The 25,851-nt window shown below is 37.9% G+C and overlaps 1 protein-coding gene across 4 annotated transcripts in view; it reads right to left on the reverse strand.

Annotated features, from left to right (window-relative positions):
- The window catches only part of BLTP1 (bridge-like lipid transfer protein family member 1), a 222,041-nt gene that overhangs the window by 74,732 nt on the left and 121,458 nt on the right, over window positions 1–25,851 (reverse strand). For 3 of the 4 annotated variants that reach the window (XM_075543854.1, XM_075543852.1, XM_075543853.1), the window contains exons 46-53: window positions 23,020–23,195; window positions 17,832–18,538; window positions 17,183–17,428; window positions 11,197–11,290; window positions 9,710–9,760; window positions 5,384–5,590; window positions 3,748–3,986; window positions 1,978–2,222 (exon numbers count right to left, since the gene is read on the reverse strand). In XM_075543854.1, coding sequence (XP_075399969.1) covers window positions 1,978–2,222; window positions 3,748–3,986; window positions 5,384–5,590; window positions 9,710–9,760; window positions 11,197–11,290; window positions 17,183–17,428; window positions 17,832–18,538; window positions 23,020–23,195 — 1,965 coding nt within the window. The remainder of the gene's footprint in view (window positions 1–1,977; window positions 2,223–3,747; window positions 3,987–5,383; window positions 5,591–9,709; window positions 9,761–11,196; window positions 11,291–17,182; window positions 17,429–17,831; window positions 18,539–23,019; window positions 23,196–25,851) is intronic. The other variant, XM_075543855.1, reaches the window with a different exon arrangement.

The raw sequence follows: 25,851 nt of genomic DNA on the forward strand, positions 1-25,851 counted from the left end.
TTGTGAAGTAACACAATAAAATTTGCAGGATGAAGTTAAACTTTTAGGGAATTATCAAATTAGATAGTCCCAATTAAGTTCTAATAAATTATATGTCCTACAATTAGTGAAAGGTACTAAATGTCTTCCAAGAATCAACAGGAAGTTAGTTAAATAGATAACAGCCTTACTTGCCATTGAATTTTACATGAAAGGGAGACTAAACATTTTCATAAGGTAAATGCTTCACAGCCACATTTAATAGGGTTCATATTTTGATAAAAATTAATAGAGATTCCTCCCAAGTATTATGATAGCTTATGTTTCACCTCATTAATACTGTTAGACTTACATATGTTCATGTTTACAATGAAGATCGATGCAGGAGGGCCAGGCGGGATGACCCTTCAGAAGCAGCAAGGGGAGTGATGATTCCCTGAGGACACTGCGGGGAGGTGTGTGTGTGTGTGTGGGTGGGGAGCTGACTGCAGTGACTGCATAACTCCCAGCGAATCAGAATACAAGGATTGTAAGTAAACAGATACATCGGATGCGGTAAGATGCAGCCGTGGGACAGGCGTTGGGTTCAAGTCACATCCTGGCCTAAACTCAGCAGCTGCTCTTCGGGAGAAAGATGAGGCTGTGTGCTCCAGGAAAGACGGACAGACTCAGAAACCTGCCTCGGGCTGCTACAGGGAGTAGGTTTAATAACGGATATTAGTAAGGCATCATATCATATTTTGCACTAGATTATTTCTGTCAAATGAAGCATTAATTGCTAGATTTTGGAACACTTACATTTCAGAGGCAAAATCATAAACACATCTTGTGAAACTATACTTAAAGCTCTGAATGACTACATTCCTGCAGATTATGTTTGGTACCCGATCCCCCTTCCTCACATACGGAAACCCCAACTCTTAGGTAGGTGCTCGGGTCAGGAGGGACTGAGAAGATATATCTCATTTTTAAATGTCTGCCAAAGCTGTAATGTCACAACCAAAGAACCTAAAGTACTTTTTAAAAATACATGCTTCGGATGCTGAAGAGCAATACCCGTAGAGCTGGCTAAGGGCTTCTTGGAAGCTTGCAGCTCTTCCTGACACAGTGACAGCCCAAGTACGCTGAGGAACAGAGCAGTGCTCCAGTAGGGGTCTGGAGGTGTGGTGACTCCGTGAACTCACGCATGATGACCCTCCTGCCACAAATCAATGTTCTGTGTTTTTAACTTTTGTCTATTAAGTAAACATAAGTGAAAAAATATGGATGGAATCAGGTATGTCTACTTTCAACTTTTCTTAGTATGGAAAATAAACCGTGATACTTGCTTTAATTATTTTATCTTTCCACATGACATTTAGTGAATTATAAATAGCTATGCCTGGGTCAACCATGTAAGCTCTAAGGTTCAGTTTCCTCACTTACAAAAACGAGAACAAGTATCTAGCCAAAAGGTTGCTTTAAAGGATTGCACAGGAAATGCATGTAAATCAAACTAAACTCACTGCCACTGAGCAGATTTTGATGCACAGTGACTCTCCGGTTACCAAGGCTATAGTTCTTTATGGGGCAGATTAACCTCAACTTTCTTCTAAAGACTGGCTGGGTGGTCTGAACAGCTAACCTTGTGGTTGGCGATCCACTGCTTACTCAATAGTGCCACTAAGGCTCCTTAGGGTAAATAAAGCACTCAACAAATGTTAGCTTCTATTGTTTTCATGATCAAAAGGTCATGAGAATATTGCAGAGACAGATGTGAAAATCACTGTAAGTAGTGTGAATTCAAAGTGACTAACATGAAAAGGAAAAAGCATACAAGTACAAAGTATAACTTCGAGGTGAAAGACATAAATTCACACTTACAAACTAATTCCGTACAGAATTCTTGTGTAAGAGTAAATTATTTACCTAAACAGTTGGATCACTGAACATTCTGGTAAACCTAGTGCAGGAAAACTCCTAAATAAAAATAGCCAAGAAAATAAAAAGTAAACTTACTTCGGCAACACAACGTAGATAATTTCCTTGTAAATAATACCCTTGTTTAGAAGGCAGTTCATCTATACTCCACACCTGATCCGAGTAACTATCATGTTCTTCCATGATATATTTCCCTGACATAGTAACAGGTGGAAGATTAAGACTGGCAGACGGAGGCATGGTAGACATATCTGTAGCAGAAACTTTTGAAGTAAAACGCAATCTGTGATTTGGCAGTTCAAATGTAAACCTTGTCTGTGCACCTAGAGGCAAGAGAAATTATTATGTGTTCGTTTGTTCATTCACTTTCAATCCTTACATTGGTCCAAAAATGTTTCTAAGAAAAATAGATATCCCAAAATCAAACTTGAAAAATATGGAAGCATTTTTCATTTGCCTATAAAGTATTTATCTATAAATTAATGTAGTCAAAAGCAAACACACACACACAAAGACACATACAAGGGAACTTCAAAATATTGTGGAAAAATTAAATTAAAATGTAATATTTTCCACAAATCTTTTTATGCTCACTCACATATGCACGCATACATACGTGTATATGTATACATGTCTGTGCATGTAGATTTTCATGAGTGGTCTTTAGAAGCTAACCATGTTGATAAGCGAAGAGAGTGTATACATGAAAATAGCGGCCTGTGTAAGAAGATTTGTTCATAGAACCTCCATTCGTCTGATGTTTATGTAGAAAATATAACCATAGAAACACTAACAGTTAATATTAAGTGATCAGCCCATCACTCTGACAAGTCCAGTAGTAAGTTATTTATTCCTCTGCAGACAAAGAAGTTTGGAGGAGACAGAGCTGGATGAAGTTAGGGTGTGTTACTAAAGGGCCCACACCTCAACCATTTCATTTCCCTCTAGTTCTGGGTCAGCGCGTCTCTTCTGGAGCTGCCTCCAGGCCAGGGCTTTACTCCCACTCCGACAAGCCCTGTGTTCCGGATCCTGGGCCCTCTGGGCCTAGAGTCATTAAGGCAGGGGTTTCTGTGATGGTGCTGAGACTAGAGCCACACGCCAGGCCCATGAAGGTAAAGCGATCAGTAAGTAGTTTCAGCCTACTCTAGATGGCATTAGACTTCCACACATTTCCCCCCAACATCCCCCCGGAATCCTTTTGTTCTTCCCTCCACATCCCAGGCCACAAAGGAATTGGGAAGGTAAAGCAGGTGCTCTGGCTCTGGCTCAGTGCTGTCTGTACATCCAGGCAGAGGCTGTGGTCACAGAAGTGGTCAGTCAGCACAGTTGCTGGATGAAGTGCCCCAGCAGGACAAAGCAAAGATTATGGGGCAGCCCTACATGCACATTAAATAGGTTTTGTATAGCAGATTTTCCTGGTATAATAATACATCATTTGATGTCTTAACTGCTACTTCAATAGGTGTTCATTGTGGATCCAAGAAAAGTGAATTCCTTGACAACGCCAGTATTTACTCTTCGTGATGTTGTTTATTGGTCAAGTTCTATGGCTTTCTCGAACTGGTAGCTTCTTATCTCATCAGTAAGTAGTTCAAGTCCACACTTTCAGCAAGCCAGATTGTTGCTAATGAGTAGTCCTCTACTCCCGATGTCATGTTCTTCTTCATGTTGTCTACTTTCTCAGATTATTTGCTCAGCATACAGACTGAATAAATATTCTTCAAGGATATAAGCCTAATGTATACTTTCATTATTTTAAACCAGGCAGTAACCCCCTTTCATCAAAAATGACTAATTTCTGAAAAAAATTATAAATGCTAAGAGAATGGATTCAAACTTCTATGTTACCTGTCATTCCATGGCTCCTCATCCTTCCCATTTTGTATTCTGCTTTCAGAGATGGTAAAAGTGCTGCTCCAATGGCTATGCCATCTAACATGGCACTAAACTTAAGAACAATAGGCTTCTTTTCTAAGCCTTCCGGTAGTTGAGGAAATTCATTTGTTTCAATTGGAGTTTGATTAACACTCGTTGGAGTTTTTTCAGAAGGCAGAGGAGTTGCGATATCTTCTTTTACGGGTTGTGGGCTACAAATCAGAACAGATAAAAATAAACACATTTAGAACAGCTACCAATTAATTATCTAAAGTTAAAAGACAGAAAAATACACGATAACAGATGTTTTCTTCCTAATACTAGAGCACAGCAAGACAAACGAGCAATTAAACAATTACAATCTACAAAATCAAACAAAGACAATATGAACTGGAATGGTTTATTGCTAAAGTTGTTCATATCACTATCATAAAATTGAAGTTTAAATTTAGGTTTGTTTAATTCCAGATTTTCCAATTTCCATGACAGAATCATGATGCAAACTAGTGTTCAGAGTATGAATAATACAATCACTACTACTACCATACTCTTATTAGTAGTAAGAATGACACAATTATTACATGAGTGCTTGAGTACTTACTATGTGACATGTTCTGTTCCTGATGTTTTGTAGGATTATTTCATTTACTCATGTACTGCACAAAACCCTCTGAGTAGTTACTATTTTCTACACTTTGAAAATGAAGAAGTAATGTAGCAAGGATTTTAATCTAGTCAGTCTGGTTCCAGAGACTACCATTATGTTCTAACACAACAAAAATCCTTTGGGTTATTTTAAAAAAACAAGGCACATATCCACATTCAAGATTTCATATTCCATTCACAGAGAAAGGTGTGCAATTTATGACTAGATGGTCAACTTCAGGCATGAATTAATATTATATATTAAGTACCAAGAAAGAACAACTAGAAATAACACTGCTTTAGAATATTATCAAGAGACTTACTAGTGTTTTCTATTTTGTTGGATGGGAAAAAGGAAACAAAATATGTGGCAAAAATGTAACCTTTTAGCAACCTTTTTATTAGTTATTCATTAATTACAACTTTTGGAGACCAGAAATAGGGTTCAGTAATGCAAATCAAAAACAAGTTTATAGGAAATAAAGATTAATGAACATAGATCTGATTTACTAACTCTTAAAATACATGTGTGGCATGGTCAAATCTCGCCTTGAACTATGAATAGTAATTTTATATAGAAGAGAGCATAAAATGATAAATGACACAGAAATAATCACTGTAATTATTAAAAATCTGTGAATAAACTTCAATGAGTTCCACATAAACAAGTGACTCGTCCAGTTTTTCAATGTCTCTCATGCTGCCCACAAACCACTGGGAACGCTTTTATTTACATGATTTACATGAATGGGACAGTGACGACAGCATTTCTGATAACAGTATTTTAATGGTATCCAATGCGAAAATGCGATTATCCCAAACCTTTTCTTAGCCACTCTATAAATGCATCATGTTTGAATATGCAATACTTACAGGCAGCTCCTCATCTATTTTCAAACTCTTCACACAGCAAAGACTGTTACTCAGTATTACACAGATTTACAGAAGGTAAGAAATCGCTTACGCTGTAGAAGGCTGTCGGATGAGGTCCGAGATCTGTTTGGAGAGCTGGTGGGAACTTCGGACCATCATGCTGTGCAGTGTGGCAGGGTGCTGAGGGATGTTGATGCTGATGGCTCCCACTTTGAAAACTGCAGCATTGTTTGTCTTCAGCCCTCTCTGGGCACTGTAGAGGGCCTGGGACTTGGCAATACTACATTTCACTACCGTTCTATCAACAGAGAAGAAGGATCATTAAAAAAGACCTGCCAAAGAAGTACAGTGAAATAAAAATCCTTTTGCTAATAAGAGAAATATGTTTACATCTTTCACAATGAAGCAAACCATCTAAAATATCCATGCTTCTAAATAGGATATTTTTTAAAATGATGTTTTTTTATAAACAATGAAATACATTAATTTTACATTGTACTGAATAGCATTCTAATTATTTAATATGAAGATTATAGAAAAAAAGTATGTGCTCTCATGTGCGTAAAAGCATGAATACTGGTATACACACATGACACAAAAGTACATTTTAATTTTTCTATTTAAAATTTCTCTTTTCTTTTCCAACTTATTTTAGGGATCTGTATATCCACTCATGCCTAGGCAATCTTAGCGGCATTTCTACTGTCACCTATGGTCATCATATATGAATGGACTTTATGGCACATAACCATCTAACCTCTAATGGGATCATAGACATCGAATGTAAAATTTTTTAATTTGCTATACTCCTTAAAACCTAGTCAGAGTTAAAAATTATTGTGATAAACAACCAATAAGTTAAAAGAAGCTTACAATAAGAAAGACAAGCAACATTTTCTGGGTTTTAGGTTCATTTTTATTTTAGTATGCTTCAACGAAAAGCAAGGAAATGATAAAAGCCATACTTCAATGTATAAGTGTGGCTACTGTCTGGCTATGAATTAGCGAGTTTGACTAGTGTAGATTTTCTAAAAGCAAGAAGAGTACCAGTCATGTAGTAATGTTGTAGTTAGGGACTGTGTCAACTAGACACTGCTGGCTAGAGACAGTAAACCTGCCAATCAGATGCGGTCTGATGACACCTCCTTGATGTCATAAGCCTTTCATATAAAAGTAAGACAATCAGAGACAATTTCTCACTCTGCTACATTGCCTTCCTGCTTTCAGGGACTCTGCTGAAGACCCTGAGAGCTGTTGGCACCCTGTCAAGTTTCCACAGTCACACTTCCCAGTTCAACATTAGGAGGCACCTGTGCATCACCATCATGTGACTACATGAGTCTTTAAAAGGACTTATGGACTCACATTGGATTTATAAACTTGACTTGGACTAGGCTGGGATGACTTCTTGACATATACTTCTTCATAAAAAGCTCTTTCTTATACATATGTGAGTATCATTGGATTTGTTTCACTACAGACAATCAGATCTAATGTAGGCATGCATTCACCAGGTATTTGTAAAAGGAATAGTAGAAATGAGCAAAGCAGAAGAATGGCTCTCACACAACTGTAGGATCCACAGATAGCGTGTGATAACACACCTATGTAGAAGCTATGAAGCCAGACTGACATATATAATGTAAAAGCTCAAGTCAATGAACTATACCATGTTATCCTTCAAATGAGCAAAGGATACTTGACAGTAAGTAAGTAGGGTGAGCAAAACACACAAAATACAAATTTCATATTAATTACAGGTCAGTTCACATATATTTTCTCGGCTCAGTTTGAGAGGATTCAGTATTACTTACGATCTCAAGGTTACAGAGAACCAATTTATCACATTTATGGTAACTTCTATTAGAAAAACCTTAAAAACCATTACATGTGGCTCTATCAGAGGTCTTAATTATTAACAGACAGTGAAACTCAGGCTTTACATATAACTTAAAAAGGATTATTAGAAAGTTTCACGGCTTTCTTCTACAAAGTCAAATACTTCTCATAAATAATGCCAACTGAAAAAAAGGAATTTCATGGAATTGGACTAGTCTGCATGAGGATAAGCTCTGGAATGTTGATTAGTTATTAGATTTTTAATTAGTTCTAATATATTATAATTGAGCCATTTCCTGTGACCAATAATTTTTTTTTCAAGATCAGTTTCAATGAGCCAGAACATACTAGATGGTGTTGAAATGCTAAAACTAATTTCTTGGGAGCAACATCCACTGAGCGAATAGAAACTAAATGTATATTTCCATAAAAATCTGTCCTGTAATCCTGACAGCCAAGAAATTCCACAACTAACTCACTATTTTATCTTTATAACCTACAGAAGTCAGTGTGCCTAAATATTAAGTGATATTTTAGTTATTTATGATAGTAACTGTTCTTCTTCTATAGGATTACTATGGTAATTCCAGTAGAAATTTTGAAGTTAGGGCCATCCTCAGTAGTTCTATGTTGCCCAAATGCAGATGGCTGTATTGTAGCCTCTGTGCATGATGGCTTCCACTAGCATGCAAATGGTGTTCTCTGGAGTTGGACAACATGCTGGTACTTACTACACTGACCAAATTAAACCAGAAATTAACTCTGTAGGCTTTTGACTCTTACATAAAAATATGTAAAAAGACCCTAGTGAGGAATTAAATAGCTTATGAAGTGCCAATATGAGTTATCTATTCATGATTTTAGTATCATTCTCAAAGAGAGGTATCACTATATCTAGGCCATGCATAGATAGTATACACAAGACTTTTATACAATTATGCGATTGCCTAAATATATCTTGAGTGAAGATTATAAAAATATGTAGCTAATTAACTAAGAAGTCTAGTTAAAAACTTCATTCATCATGAGGGTCTATATTGTCAGATTCGGTGAGCCTCAGTTATAATGAGCACAGTGACTAACCAGGCTAGGTCCTTTCCCTACCTTCTTTTATATCCCAAGTCCATGTAGCGGAGCATCAGAGGCAGGCTGAGCAGCCAGTCCTGTCTATGACTGATTTGAGGGATAGCTTTGAGGTCTCAGTATCTTTACCTCTACCCCATCCTACATTGCCTAATTGAGCATGAAGGCTCCAAACTTCAGAGACAGCTATTTAAACTCATATATTTATCCTAACCTATGCTACCTGCCTCAATTCCGTTTTCCAGAAAATCTTCATTAGAAGTGTAGAAGAATGTTGGGATCACATTACTTAATTAACTTTTACATCATCAAAACTTCCATTTCCATTGGGCAATCACACTTCATTGCTTAATTGTCCTTAAAAGAAACTTTCAAAGGGGATACAGGAGCCTATAAGTGATCTCAACAGACATCAATGATCCCTAGGGCCTAACACAATGCCCAGCACATGCGTAACCCAACTGAGCTACTGAAAAGTCCCCCAATAAAATCATGTAACATTGATATTTGTTTGAGATATATGAAGAGAACTCAGTAATAAAAAAAAAGAAACATTAAAACTTCTCTTGCAACTTCAACTACTAAAATAAAGTTTTATTTTTCTGTTACGCCTGTTAATATGACACTAATATGGAAGAATGGTTCTAAAACAAATATTGAATTTTCTAATAAGGAATAGTAGAACTTTTCCTTTTTATTACTACTGGTTGGCTGGTGAAGTGCTTTCAAATCACATATAAGCCGAACAGAAGGTTTTTAATTTACAATACTTTGTTTACAGCAAGTTATAACTATAAAAGTAAACAAATCTCAGCAAGCATGACGGTCTCACCGACACAGCATGATATACATATAGAGCTATTTACCATTCAGGTGTTATAATAAATGTCAGAATACAAACAAAAACCCAGTGCTGAGAAATACCTAAATCTGCCACGGTAACAGAGTCATGATGAACATTTAACTATAGTTCACCACCACAAATATCAAGATATGCTAAGAGTCAAATCAACCGTATGTTATACACAGTAAAAGTTTTCATTATACGGTCTGTCAGTAGAGCGGTCAATGTTAATTAAAAAAAATAAAATAAGATTTAAATATCTACATGTTTTCTTGTTTTTTTAATAATTATTTTTATAGTTCATGAAAACTCTTTTGCAAAGTAGAACTTTTTAGCTTCTGTTATGGCAAACTGACACAATTTGTGATGATGGTAAATTTAGTGACATATCTAAAGAAGCACCAGCAACACACAATCATGTATTATGATTTTTACTATACAACAACAGACGAATTACCAAAAAGGGTAGACCTTACCTGTGTGTCTTTCTCGAACACCAAACCAGTAAGATTTAATTTATAACAGGGACTATATTAAAACTCTACAATAGTTACCTACATGTATTCACAGCCATGCAGATAATCTAAATATTCATTTTAGAGTATTTAATAGGATGTTAATCACGAATCTATGATAAAGAATATGACATACAGAAACTCTTGCTTGGCTGTGCTTGTAGGAGATGTAGGAAAATCCTCCAGTCTACAGATGCAGATTGAAGAGAGAGCAGGAAAACAAAAAGAAGCAAATAAACATTCATGCATAATTAGTCACTGGCAATCATCTGGAAAGCTTTTCTAACTTGTCATTTTTAAAACTGTTTTCATTAAAGTACCACATTTCAAGCTATTTTTTAGTTCATTTTGCTTGTCATTGGAATTGCAAATGAAAAGTCATAGAATAAATTCAGGAAATCTGAGCACTTATAGAGTTTGGCAAACAGGGAATCAATATCTTTAACTTTTAAAATAAAACAATTAAACAATCTGTGATTGGGTTTTTAAAAAGTCAGGACATCGAAATTATTTAACATACTTTTTACAACATTCTGTTTCATAAGTATTATATTTTGCAAATTTAGAGACCATTTGAAACAACTTACTTAAAAGATAAGACAATGGTGATTAGAGGAGTCTTAATGTTCTGACACGATCATTTATGTACATAGGTCCGCAAATTTATTTGGCCTACTCCTCTCTCTCTTTTTTAGTATTGAGAAGTCTTATTTTATTTCCTACTCAGTGCCCCGACAATGAAAAGCTATGCTACTGTAACCCACAAACCAGGATAAAGTGTCGGGATCTGCTTTTGGAGCCCCCTCAGACCATTCCAGGGCCTTCCAGGGGTGATGGCTCCCACTTTGGGAAACACTGAGAGAATGAACAGAAAACACGGGCTAAGAATTTTTTAATAGGTTCATGTAACCATGGCCCTTCCGTTGTAGGCTCTGAAGGATTCACAGAACTCAAGGTCTATGCTAACCTTCTGCAAAAGGCTGCTGGTGCGATGAGCATAAAAAATGAAAATTCTGGTACTTTTTGCCAGTTGTATGATTTTTAAGCATTTTATACAAAATTTTATACAAAAAGTCTAGGACATTTTCTGCAGGGTCACTACGTGGTGGAATTAACTTGAGGGCAATGTGTTACATTAATAGAAAGATTTATGTTTTCACAGTGCCTATTGTCAAATTATTTCAATGGAAAAATAGCAAGAGAAAGTGTTGAAACAGTTTGACTATAAGTTAGTATTTATTAAATTAAAATTAAGAGTATATTTTAAATCATTTTTTCTTATTAGAAAATCATAATGTAGATGGAATCAGTGTTTTTATTTGCTTTTTATTGTGAACTGAGTGAAGGTTTAAAAATAGATCAGTTTTCCATTCAACAATGTGTGCTTTAGTTTTTGTTCTCTGATGCACAAGTAGTAAAAAAAATTTAGAGAGGGAAAATATATCCTGCTAAAAACAAGGTATTGGGTGATGTTTTTAACGACAGTCAGACTTTTAATATCTGGGAACACTATATGTATAAGCCTTAAAACAGAGCCTGTATACATTCATCCAGAGAGTTTAAGTTTCTTATAAATCTGTAACAAATACTATGTGAGAATATATTAAAAATCACCACACTTACTGTATATTTGGTGTAATCCCTTCAAGCAACACGATATTAACCCCACCAATGTGAGCAGTGGCACATGTCTCAGTCATCTTTTGATGCAAAACATCTGAAAAAAATTTTAATTATTCGATATTAGAACATAAGATTAATGCCCTTCATAATAATTCAGTGATAAGGATCATTTTAATGTTATAATATTTGTTACATTTATTTCAGACCTTCTTAAAAATGTCCTTGAAGTATTTTTATTTCCTGCATGCATATGCATATTCAGCTAATTTTAGCATTAAAGAAATGATATTTTAAATCTAAGAAATAATAGTTCTCTGTGTATAAAACAAAGGAAATTCAAACCTACAGAAACAGGAAAAAGAAATAATATAAACTTGTACTCTGGCTCATAACAGTTCCGGTGATTTTTAATGTTAAGACAGCACAAGTTATGTTTACGGGTGCTCCATGATGTGAATGCAACATACTGGCATGAAGCAGGGAACTAACAGAGAGGTCTGAGGGGTTGGCCTAATCCCAAGCACATGGAGAGCTGCCCCTCCCCTGAGGAGGATTTACTTCAGAGGACAGCACTGAAGCTACAGCTCAGGGAGAGGGACATGTCTGATTAGACCACACAGGAGCAAATGAAGGGGGAGGAAAAGAGAGTGGAGCACATCCTAGGCCACCAAGCCTTGAAGACGATATCCCCGCTCAGAGCAGCCAATACACAGAGAAGACCATAAGGCTGCCCCACTACAAGACATGACATCCCTCACGGACCCCTAGCCCTACGGGGCAACACTGGAGACACAGCGCGGGGATTGCACTCAATCTGACCCGAGCACACAGGAGCAAAAGACGAAGGCGTGCACCACAACAGCAAGGGGAGCAGAGCAATGACGTGCCCAGGGAATCCAAAAACAGACTCTGGGACCAGGCCATGTCACCCCATCACACTCTACCGGAAAACACTCCTAAAGGCCAACAATCAGACCTTGAACTAGTTACAGGCATTTTGGTTCTTTTGGTCACTGGTTTTTATTCTTGTTTTGTTGCTTTGTTTTGCTCTGTCTTGTTCTTGTGCATATTATTATCCCTGCAGGTCTATCTAGATAAGATAGGTGGGATAAACAATCTGAAGGAGAAAACAAGAGAACTGACAGTTCCGGGGGGACAGAGGTGGAGGTGCGGGAAAGGAAGTGGTGTTAACAAACCCAGTGACAAGGGAACAACACATGATCCAAAATCAGTGGCGAGGAGGCTGTAAGAGGCCTGGTAGGGCTTGATGAAGGGCAATATAACCGACAGGAATTACTGAAACCCAAATGAAGGCTGAGCATGGTAGTGGGACAAGAGGAAATCAAAAGGAAACAGAGAAAAGAACTAGGAGGCAAAGGGCATTTATAGAAGTCTAAATACAGTCATGTACATATGTAAATATATTTTGATATGACGCTGGGAAACTAGATTTAAGTGCATATATTTATAGGTTTAGTATTAAGGTAGCAGATGGACATTGGGCCTCACTCAGGTACTCCCTCAAAGCAAGAACGCTTTGTTCTATTATACTGGCATTCCTGATGCTCACCTTCCCAATAGGATTGCAGTAGACAAAATGGGTGCATAAGCAAATGTGGTGAAGAAAGCTGATGGTACCTGGCTATCAAAAGGTATAGCATCTGGGGTCTTAAAGTAACAAAGCCCACATGGAAGAAGCACACCAGCCTGTGTGATCACAAGGCATCGATGGGATCAGGTATCAGGCAACAAAGAAAAAAATATTATTATTGTGATTCAGAGGGAGTGCGGAGTGGGGATCCAAAGCCCATCTGTAGGCAACCGGACATTCCCTTACAGAAGGGTGGCAGGGAAGAGACGAGCCAGTCAGGGTGAAGTGAATGATGATGGGAAAAAAATGTACCGATGTGCTTGACACAAAGGATGCATGTATGGATTGTGATAAGAGTTTTACGAGCCCCCAATAAATTGCTTTTTTTTAAAAGTTATGTTTATCTTATATAGTAGTCTATTAAAAGAGTAACCATTGCACAGTGGTTGAGAGTTCTGCTGCTAACTGTAAGGTCAGTGGTTCCAACCTGCCTGATCTCTGGCAACCTGCTTGAGGAAAAATGTACAGTCTTAGAAATATCTATGGGTAGTTCTACTCTGTCCTGTAGGGTCATTATGTGTAATGTGACTCAATGGCAAGAGGTTTGTATTTGAGTGTCTATGAAATGTGCAATAACATTATGGAAACTTTTTAAATGCTGTGAGAATTACCAAAATGTGAGACAAAGAGAAGGAAACACAGTTGTTGGAAAAATAGTACTAATAGATTTGCTTGATACAAGGTTGCCACAAACGTTTAATTTGTGAAAAACACATTTGCTAAGTACAATGGGGTAAAGCATGATACAACGAAATGTGTTATACACATTTTCCCAAAATAAATTCTGCAATATGATTTTTAGTAGCTACACGAAAACTGTTAAATAGACATAAGACTAACTTGAGTGCAGTCAATTAATATAGACATAAGATTACATAATTTGAGTTATAGTCTACTATGGCCCTTCAAGTCATGATTCCTTATGTGATATTATAATTCTGGACTCTAGTCCGTGGCTATGACCCCCTTTTGGAGGTTGCTCTGTGTTACAGGGTTAAAGTGGGACTAGGTCCTGACCTAAACCTGCTGCACAACACCTCTTTAGAGTACTCAAATGGATATTATTTTGAGGACTATGTGCGCCTGACCAAAGCCATCTTTTCCATTGTCTCATATGCGTACGAAAGTTGGACACTGAAGAAAGAAGACTGAACAAAAATCAATGCATTTGAATTGTGGTGCTGGAGAAGAATACTGAAAGTGCCATGAACTGTTAAAAGAACAAACTGGTCTGTCTTGGAAGAAACACAGTTAGCATGCTCCTTAGAGAACAGGATGGCGAGACTTCATCTTACACACTTTGGACGTGTTGTAGGAGAGACCAGTCCCTGGAAAAGGATGTCATGCTTGGTAGACAGGCAGTGAAAAAGAGAAGGCCCTTAAGGAGATGGACTGACACTGTGGCTGCCACAATGGGCTCAAACTTAGGAACCACTTGTAGGATGGCCAAGGACTGTGCAGTGTTCCATTCCGTTGTGCACAGGATCGCCAGAGGTCGAACCGACTCCATGGCAGCTAACAAGAACAAGTTCTGACCTTCGTTCAGGGGTGTGAACCAGCCACACCGTTGGTTTCCTTGGGATCATCTTAAACTCTAGTTTACTAGGAGGTATGATTTAAGATACTATCCTTTTTCTTTGAGGGTATGGCCTACTAAAAGACAATCACACCTCCATCAAAGCCATTTCTCAGTGTTTCTGAGAGACAGAGAGAATTCACGGAGGCATTTACAAAGAGCCTGTTCAAAATCTTTGTCCGAACTGAGAGAACATGAGATGGGATGCACCAGAGATGTGCTCCAGCGACTCAAGAGGCTAGCACCTAGATGATAAGGTTCCTTCTCATCTGGCCTGAGACTACGCTACCTTCCTGCCCCTGGAGGCAAAGGTTAATGGACCATGTGGCTGTGAGCCTAGGAATTGGAGAGAGACTTGGCTGCTGGCTGAGGAGCAGTGTTGCTGTGGACCAATGACTATATCCTGGCCATGTGGTAACTTATTAAGTTCTCTAACAAACTCCCACAGTTGTGAGTTTTGTCTGTGAGTTCTGTGTGGACACCGCAATAAATTAGAGAATCCACTAGAGAAACACAGTGTTGTGGGAGGAACAGTTCATTTCAGAGGTCAGATATGTCTACCTCCATGATAGCTTACACAAACTTAACCAATTCTTTAATGGTGACATAAGACTGCTTTGTACGAATATCTTTTCACACGATGTTGATGATCTCTTTTCTTAGGTATGTAGACATAGAATTGCTTAGTCAAAAATGATAACTATGTTTTAATGAATTTTAATAAAGCTATTAAATTAACTATCAAGGGACTTTGCCTAATTCATACCAAGTTAGAAATTAATGAACATTTGCAATGAAAACTTATTAAAATAGGAATAGAAGGGAAAGGTGAAATATACAAAACAAATGAAAAACATTATGCTGACTGAAGTTAGTCAATTACAAAAGGACAAATACTGTATAAAGGTTTTTATACCCAAAGAAACAAACTTGAATATTGGGGGTAGATAGGTGTGGGCCTAGCTATAGGCTAGTAGAGCAGGGATTGGCAATCTGTGGTTCAAGAGCCATTTGTTATGTACATGTGGCTCTGAAGGAATACTGAAACATTTAAAAATTGTTCCAAGGATATCATTCTAATAACAATAATTTCACTTGTTTGTAAATATATATTTATGGCTCCTGAAGAAGTTTTACATTGTTGTGAGGGACAGGATTGACTCCTCCATCTCAAAAGTTTTCCCACCCCTGGCTAGAAGGTAGACAGGTGTTAAGTGGAGACAGTGAAGTTAGTGTTCTACAAGATGGAGAGAAACCAAAGGACTTGGGGTGGAGAGGGGCTGGGGGGAGAAGGTAAGCCATTGAAAGGTTTGATAATACTTTGTTTTGGAACTCAAAACTGAAATGTAAACACCCACCAAATTAACAATAATGAGTTTTAAAATATATATATATGTGTGTGTGTGTATGTATTCAACTTTTCTTAAGTGAATGAAAATGCCCATTTTTCCGCATCCTTATCCAAACTGGTTAATCATTGTTATACCAAGAGTTGAAAAGCTAACTTACTTAAAAATTTTAACCATTGAGGTTAAGTGCAGGGCAGTGAATTATTTAATATGGCTCTAGCTAACGTAGATGTAAGTCCTACCAAAAGACCTTTTCCTGCATGTGTGTGTGTGTGTGTGTGTGTGTGTGTGTGTGTGTGTGTGTGTGTGTGTGTGTGTGTAAGAAGGTTGGCAGTGATACACTGATAGGATTCCCGGTGAGTAATTGTTAACAGGATTCACTGTGATTACCATCCTGCTGGGTGAGCCAGGCATACTATGTGTGTCCTCTGCTTCCTGAGATCCCTGCATAGTGAACCTCCTTGATCAGAAGACAGCTTTGACTTCAGAGGAGTAGCAGGGGAGCAGTAAGGGAACCAAGAGCCAGACCAAGTGGTAGACTTCTCAGGCCACAGAGCAAGTCACACTGAGTTCCTGGGGCAAGAGGCTGACTTGTAAAGTAGGGTGCTAATGGGTACTTAATGCAGAGACCAGTGGATGAGGCTTGTAGTGGAGTAGCATGCCCTTTGAACACTCATTAGCAGCTCGGAAAGAACTTTGTAACAAGTCGTGACTGAGCAACTACATAATGAGCATTTATCACCTGCATGGTAACTTATTAACTTTCTTAATAAGCTCCTTAATTATAAGCAGTGTGAGTTCTGTGTCGCCATTGCAATGAATTAAAAAACTTAATATAAAAGTAGTATGTTCTTTATGACAGAATACATTGAACAAATTTTTATATTAATATCTACCTGAATTTCTTAGGTATCGTTTATGCCTTTTGCTTAACATTTTAAGGAAAGTTAAGGATGTGTTTACCACACAGTCAATTCCAACTAATGACAGTCTATAAGATAGAACTGGACCTCCACATGGGTTTCCAAGGTTTCTGTTCTCCATCCCTTTGCCCTGAGAAGTCCAAGGAGGGGTCAACTGTTTGGTTAACAGTTGGCACACTTCAACACTGTGCCCCTGGGCCCTCTGACAGCTTAGGAGGTTGTATGAAAAAAGAATAAAGGACTGAGTGCCACTGGATATTGGGTACATTTGGTAGACCTTTATGCACCCATTTTTTTCTTGAAATATCAAAACTGCTTCATAATTTTCTGATCATTCATTATATTTAAGTGTCTTGACACACTATAATTTGACACACTATAAATGATCATTTGCCATATCATTTCCAGGATAAACGTTGCCAAAGTACAAACGTGACAGCATGCACCCCCCGCCCCAGAAGCGTTATAGTATCATGAAACATCGTACCTTTCATTTTCTCCTTGAGCGTCAAGCTGCCATGGATTCTCTTCAGTTCGGATTCCATGGTTAGCCCGCCAATGTCCGCCTCCAGGTGGGTGCGATTCACCATGCCAATCCCAAACACGATCAGAGTAACGTGCTGAGGTTCAGAAGTAACTAAGCTACGTTTCCTCTGTGTCTTACTCAAACTGCTGGTGTCTTGCTCATTCTCAAAAACAACTTTACATGTTGGTTCTGTGGGGCTCCTAACTCCTTTTTAATAAAAATAAGCAGGTTTAGATTTGAAAGGAAGGAAGGATATTCCAAGCATCATCTTATTTTTCTCTGCTATACATTTGCAACCACCTGATTTTTCCTTCTTTTCTACCAGAATTACTCTGAAATGCTTTCAACATCTTCCCAAGGATCTATTGACAGTACATCCTAGAGTCAGGTACTGACATCGCCATCTGACTTACTGGAGTACTGTGTAAGGGGAAGGGAGAACGGGAGATGGAGTGGCGAATATCTGAATGCCATTGCTGTTTCTCCACTTGCTGACTGCCAATTTCGGCGCAACTCAACGATCCACTTAGAACATGAAGAAAACATGAACATCCCATTGTCTTTTAAAATATGGCTGAACCGAAAATTTTAAAACATGAAACTCTCTTACCTGCTGGCCCAAATGTTTCTGAAGATTTTTCCAATATTCCTGTTGGATCAGAGATAAGGGAGTAGAAGTTAAGCAGTTTATACATGTTCTGCCAGCACTCGGCAGAAGGCTCGCTCTGCTCGGACACAGTGATCGAATCGGAGTCATCCATGTGGATAGTCATGTGATCCACCACATCCTTAGAGCCCTTCCTAGACACTTTTGAAGTTCTTCTTTCAGATCTTCCTAGCGAATTTTTGTTTCGTGACTCCTTCTTGTTATTCTCATTGTTGTTCCTCTTGTTCTTTGCATTATTTACTCTATTGCCACCATTAAGACTTCCTCTAGAACTGCGGCTGAAGTCAGATGAGCGAAAATCCCGGTGTTTTCTCGTTTTGAAGGTAGGTGTTGGAGAAGCTGACCCAGCTGTATATCTGCTCAGTTTAATGTCAGTCTGTGTTGCTTTGATATCATCTATCATTGTACTGAATTGATGAATAAGACGAACCAGAGCCATGTCTACATGCTGGCTTATTGACTGGCAGGAAATAGTAAAGTTGCAGTGGAAGGTGTTGTAGTAGCGCTTGTTGAGATCGTGAAAGGAAAGAGCATTGGTAGAGTTCTGAGGGGTACACACCGACTTTTCCATAACAACAGCACTGATGCTAAAGGTTTCCAACATTAACGCTGGTTTGAACTCAAGTGGAGGAAGATTTACATGGCCTTGCCTAATAATTAAAAAAGAAAAAGTTTGTTTTACTATTTATTTCCCATATGTGCAAAAATTTTATAAATCTATTAGCAAAATAATTCCCACATTGAAATTATGTTATAGACCATTTTAAGAAATTAGATTTTGGATATCAAGTAAAATGTTTTCATTAAGACAGCCCTTTTTAAGCTAGGAATCTGTCCTAAAGCCTTCTTTTGAGCTTACTCTAGAACTGCCTAAGCTAGTTTCCAGAAGATTCTTATATTACAGAATGACTTCAGTGATGAAACTAGTTTTCTTGCCCTCTCTCTGACAATACCACCTAATATTTGTAGAGTGCTTTAACCTTCCTCAAAGGGTTTTCACATATATCATATTGAGGTTGAACCTTTTGAGTATGCTGGGCAAGATTAACTTAAAAAGCTAAGCAATTAAACTAAGAACAGTGTCTAGTAAACTCATTGGTAAGAAAACAGAATTAGTGGTTTAAAGAAACTCTTAAGCTGGTGAAATTCCTTCTTTATGTCAGAGGCTACGTAAATGATCCTTGAACTTATTCAAACTTGAATTTTATTTATGAACAGTGCTATACTTATGAAATCTGTATTGATACCAAATATAAGCAGCTTCCCTTAACTATATCCCCCGCTTATAAACTATATGCTTCATGTCTTCATATTTTATATAATTTGTATTTGCTATAAGAAACAAAAACCTCATAATGTACTTTGCCATGTTAGAATTAATGAAGAAATAAATTTTTTTTAAATCTGAGGAACATACAAGTAAAGGTATATACATAAAGCTATTTTTAAAATTTTGAAACATTCTTCTGCTTATTAAAGATTTTCATGTGAAGAATAAGTGTCTCAATGAGCAATACATTTTAAGCACCAGAACTTAAAAAAAAGTTATTTTTCCATCACTTTCCAAGTGCAATATGAATGTGCAAGCATATAGGTCAAATGAAACTGATTATTTTTTCAATCCAAGAAATCGGAAGCTGTTCGATCTCAATTTTTGTACTTTAGAGAACAGTAATTTCAAAGTGAATATGAATCATTATAATTTAATAAGAAAAAAACCATTGTGGTACTCATTTAAGAATTCATGTAAATGCATTTAGCTCTTGGGAAGCCAACAATAAATAGTATGTACACAGCCAGAGAAAGAAAAATTGTATTTTAGAGTTAATCTTTAAGCAAAAACAAGAACCAAAAACCTGTAAAGGTAAGGAAGAAGCCTTAAGGAGAGATGATTTAAAGTGAAGAAAGATAAAATCTGGGTACATGATGAATTGGGCATTTAGGGCAACAGCAGCCAGTAGGGTGAGGAGATGGCACACATGGGCACTATGGATATGGCATACATGGGCTTGATGGAAGAGATGGCCTACATGGCCACTGTGCATTTTTTATTCAGTTCAAGCATGCAGGGTCAGTGAATTATTTAATGTGGCTCTTCTATTCAAAGTCTCTAACTCCTACCAAGTGGCCTTTTCCTGCACGGATGTGGTAAGAAGGTTAGGGAAGTCTGATAAGATTCACTTGTGAGAGATTGTGAGCAGGATTTCCTAGAATGCCATCCTGCTGTGTTTGAAATGAACCTTCTAAAATGGAGGAGGGATATCATTACCAGCAAGATTCATGTGTGGAGCACGTCCACTGGACCCAGGATTTCTGTGCATCCAGAATACAGCTATAACATCGGAGGAGCAGTAGAAGAATCAGGGGCAGAGCATGGAACAGAGAGGTGAACTTCACACCAGAGGAAAGCTGAGCACTTTTCTTTTGTGCAGGAGGCTGGCTTGTGTAGTAGGGCCTCGAGTGGGAACTTCATTGAGGAGGCTGGACTTGCTAACTCAGGGAAGTGAACTTGAAATGGAGCCGAGTGCCTTCTGGCTGAGGCTTACTAGACTAGGGTACCTTTTAGCACTTAATTCAGGGTGCGGGGTTTGCTGACCCATGGAGCCTGAGCTAAAGGCATTCTGGTTGAGGCTTCCAGTTAAGTGGTCTGCCCCTTTGGACATTTATTAGCAAACGTAAAAGCACTTTGTAATATGACCCAATAAACAATGATCCTAAACACTGCTCACTGGCATTACAATCTGTTAACTTCCCTAATAAATCTTTCAATCATGAACTTTGACTATGGTTCTATGTAGCCATTGCAATGGATATAGGACCCTAGAGATCAAGTAGACACTTAAAACAGCACAACGCAGAGAGCAACATATGTAGATATACTGCCTCCTTGTCTCCCAGTGATAAACTCACATGGCTTTTTACAAAAATGGAAAATCAAGAGGAATTTGGTCAACACACTGCAACAGCCTGGAAATAATGATACTTGTGCTGTTTGAGAGACTAGTAAAGGAGAGTTTATCAATATAAATGAAGAAGGTGATTACAATGAAAAGATAAAGGTATCTCAAAGGAAGTAACAAATCTTATACTAAAGGAACTCTTGGTGCTCTCTCATGACAAAGAGTGCAGCAGGTAAACTTTAGAAGTTGATCCATGGTTTTAAAGGAATACATTTCAGCAAGGCATAGGAAAAATGATTCTGTATTTTTCTCTATGACGAGGAGACAATAACTGTTCAAAATCTTCTTGCTAAGTTTTTCACAAAAAAGAAAATTTAATTTGCAATGTTTTAAATTTTACGGTACTGTGATAGTTAAGGCTTATTGTGCCAACCTGGCCGATGAACACATGTGGGACTAATTGAAGGAGCATAAATGACTCAGCAAGCCTCACCTGTCTGGTCTTTTATTCTCTGATAGTAGGACAAGTGTGCCTTACCTAGTTCTCTGCTTAGCTGGCAAGGCTCTCTTCCTGCAAGACTTCCCTGAGGAGAAGCCACATGGACCTACCCCGAGGCAGCCCTGGGTGCTGGAGCAGCTGTGTGGAGACCCCTGCCAGTGCTGAGATGCTTACACACTCACTATTTTGGTTTTCCTCCTGCATTTGGCGTCATTGCGTGTGTTTTGTGAGTTTGAGGAGGACTTTATAGATTGATGTTAGATATATCGGCTAATGTCGGACTTATGGGCTTGGACAGCACTGGGCTGGGATGCTTTCGTAATGTACACTTAGGCTTTATATAAAACTCTCATAAAATGAGTGTTTATGAATTTTGTTTCTCTAGTCTACCCAGACTAATACAAGTACTTAATAAACATTAGTTTTACCATTTTGTCATTTCCCTACATATTGTAATCAACAATGAGAAAGTGTTTAATGTTTTGACAACATGTATAAAGGTCATAGAATGAGCATGATTTTCCCATTGATTTTTAAGATCACTCTTCAGCAGGCATGGCCATTTTTATAAACCCATGATGTTGTAAAAAACAGCTAGGGCTGCTTGTATGTAATAGGAAAGATGACATCATTTCCATGTTCCTATGCCATGAGAAAATTCTCAGGTATTCAGATGTTAAAAATAAGAACACTATATTCTTTATCTCTATGCATAAATATTAAAGATTTTTATAAAATTTTGTTCATTTAAAATGTTAATAAAATGTTTCAAATTTAAAAATGTATTTTATTTAGCTATACTTGAACAGAAGCTCAGAAGTCTTTTGATTTGCCACTTTCTCAAAGCATGAGTAGGATAAAGTCAAAGAATGTTGCACAATTTTCCTATCATATTGCTACCTCTGCCCTTATTCTATGTTCATTTTCCTATGCACTTAAATCAGACATAAAGTAATGTTCCAATTTCCCTCAAGATTAGTTAACTCTCAATACTGGGCACATTATTCCTATGCAAGCAATAAAGAAACCACGAACATATTCTTGGCAATAAAGAAGAACAGAAGAGCTTGATTGCCCTTTAACTTTCACCATTCTGCATTTAGCGTTCCTTGTTTCCTCTGGCGGCTAACATCTCGGTCTGACTTAGAGTCAGTAGAAAATGTTGTTGTTGTTCAGTCCTGACTCAGAGCAAGCCTACACACTGCAGAGCAGAGCAACACTCTGTCCTCAACCGTCCTCACGGAAGTTCACAAGCGCCAGCCTTTATTTTCCTGCTGCTCTACTTTACCAAGCATGATGTCCTTCTCCAGAGACTGCTCTCTCCTGACCACATGTCCAGAGTATTATTACCTCAGAAAGGAGACCAGGAATAAATTCTAAGCAAATATAACGCTATTATCCGTAAGGCCCTAACATTCAACTACGGAAACCAAGTAAAGGCTGAGCGCACATAAGTGTGTCACCATGCACACTTTGAACACTCCTCATGTGTTAATAAAGCACAAAAGGAGACTACAAAGAGACCTTAGAATCTGTGGATAAATCACCAACTTATTAATAAGCACATGTGACAACTGATTACATGGAATTATTTTCTCATTAAGATATTAGGATGGAAAGCATGTACTGTCATCAAGTCCATGCTGAGTCATAAAGTAGTCAGTTAACACAAACAGCTACTAGAACCTTTGTACAAAATCTTAAATAAAAACATCACCCCCAGAAAAGATACCTTCTTGCTCTCTTGCTTTTTCGCTCTTTGGCTGTGTCTGAATCCACAATGTCCGCTCTGAGGCAGTCCAAAGTCCCTGAGAAGGAAAGGTGCTCTCCAAAGTACATTCGGTAGCAGAGTGGCATTGCATCCTGTGACTGGATCCCTGTGTGACTCAGAAGAGGTTTAAAAACAACCTAACAGACATAAAACCACTATATTAGTTCAGTTTATAACCCATTATTTATAATGACTTTTTCGTTTATCATTAGTACGTATTACTCAATAGCGAAGCAAGAAGAGATCATATGATAAATATGCTATAATCCTACTTAAAATTTTATTTGTTAAAAATCTATTATGCCACTCATCTTCAAGTTACTCATAAAGACAAAGATTCCTTGATTCTACCAGGATGGAAGTACAAAGAAAATAAAACTGAATTAGGTTAAATAATTTCATGTCAGTCTGTCCCTTTTTCTTCCACAGGTGTTCCTGGGAATGAGAGCTCACATTGTTTATATCCAACCACTCATCACGCCTCCTGCACTTGCTCTTCTCCCTCCGTCACTATCATCATTGCCACGTCCACATTGTTGGGGACTGTTTCCCCCTCACCCAAATAACACCCATCTACCCTCCAGCCTGTGACTGTCCTCACTTCCCCTCCTGTCCCTGGTAAACATCAGTCTATGTAATTTAGTGTAAAATTTTAGTCTTGATTTTTTTATAACAGTGTACAATATTTGTTCTTTTGTGTTTGACAAATTCCTCACAGCATGAAGTACGTCAGGTTCACGTATGTCACAGTGTTTCAGAGGTTCATCTTTCTTCCTTAATGTTGCATGGTACTCCATAGTTTACCAAAGCTCATTTATGCATTCTACTACAAGAGTGCCTTTAGCTGCTTTCATCTTCTGCTATGATGAACGTGCCGTTTTTGTTAAGTGCCGCAGACTTGGTTCCAAGACATATCGACCCTATGTACAACCGACGGCAACACTGCGAGCCCTGTGCCATCTTCCCACACATGGATATGTTTGATCTACTGATGCAGCCACTGTGTCAATCCATCTCCTTGCCAGGCTTACTCTTTTTCAGTTACCAAGTGTGATGAGCTTTTCCAGGGCCGCGTCGCATCTTGGTTCCATGACCACATTGAGTGAGGCATGGCCTCACCATCCTCCTTACAAGAAGCATATAGCTATACCTCTTCCAGGACAGCTGTGTTTGCAAGACGCCCTCCTTATTCATCGCCAACAGTATAAGTCACATCATTTAATCTTCTGTACTCTTATTTACTGTCAGTCACATGAGATGAAGCACTTGAATCATACCATTGCTTGGATCAGGAACGCTTTAGTCTTCAAAGTAACATTCTTGTTCTTCAACACTTGAAAGTCTTTTATAGCACATTTTCACAGTACATCATTAATTTATTGATGGCTTCTTCTACGAGCATTAATTGTGGATCCAAACAAAGTGAACCCTTTGACAATTTTGATCTTTTCTCCATTTAACAAAATATTATCTATAAATTCAGTTGTGAGGATTTTAGTTTTCTTTAAACTGATTTGTAATCCACACTGAAGGCTGCAATCCTTCATCATCAGCAGCAAGAATTTCCAGTCTGTCTTCCTTTCTTCAAGCAAGAATGTGTCATCTCCATACCAAAAATTGTTAATAAACCTTCTTCCAATCTTGACGCCACATTCTTCCTATAATCCACCTGCTCAGATTATTTGCTCTGCATATATACTGAATAAGTATGGTAAGAGGAAGCAATTCTGACACACACCTTTCCTGATTTTAAAGTAAGCACTACTCCTTGCTTTTTTCATATAAGCACTATCCCTTGTATTGCTCAAAACTGTCTCTTGATCCCTGTACAGGTTCCTCCTGTATCCCAGGGAGTATTCTGGAATGCCCACTCTGCTTAAGCTCTCTGTAGTTTGTTATGATCCACACAGCCAATGCCTCAGTCTAGTAAGTAAAACACAAGCATCTTTCTGGTATTCTCTGCTTTCAGTCAAGATCCATCTGGCATCAGCTATGATATCCCTTATCTTCTTGTGAATCTAGCTTTAATTTCTGGTAGAGCTCCCTATGAATGTAGTGATACAAATGTTGCTGAATGATCAGTAAAATCTTACTTTCACATGATATTAATGTTATCATTCAATAATTTCTTCATTCTGTTGGGTCATCATTCTTTAGAATGGGAAAAATATGAATATCTTACATTTGAGTACACAGGCACCTCTCTTCTAGTGTTTATTTATCATTTTATTGCTAGCTCTTACAGATATCATATCATTTCATAGTTCAATTACATCAAGGAGTGTTTGTACAATTGCTACGACAATCAGTTTCAAAAAAGTTTCTTTCTTCTTGAACTCCTTGATATCATCTCCCCTCTATTCCCTCCCTCTTCCACCATCCCCCAGGAACCTTTCTCCCCTCTTTGTTTTGGGTTGTTTGCCATATCTTACACAATCCAATATATCCATTCACATACGATTCTGTTGTTTGGTCCCATCGAGTAGGGTTATACAGTCATCGGTGCTATCTTCTCCCTATTCTCCCTTCCCACTCCGCTCTGTTACCACACCCTCAGGGAACCATTACTCCTGCTACTGGTGCTGAAGGATTGTCTATCTTGGCTTTCATGTACCAAATGATCTTAAATACACAAATCTAACATGATTAATGAGGATTAATAGTAAGAGTTATCTTTGTTAACATAGAAGGACCAAACTGATACTATGTATTGATCTTTTAACTTTCAACATTGCTACATTCTGTAAGTTTCAGCAGTTTCTTATGAAATTGTTAGGGTCTTCTATATTTAGG

The sequence above is a fragment of the Tenrec ecaudatus genome, chromosome 3 (assembly GCF_050624435.1).
Source record: "Tenrec ecaudatus isolate mTenEca1 chromosome 3, mTenEca1.hap1, whole genome shotgun sequence".
NCBI classification, from domain to species: domain Eukaryota; kingdom Metazoa; phylum Chordata; class Mammalia; order Afrosoricida; family Tenrecidae; genus Tenrec; species Tenrec ecaudatus.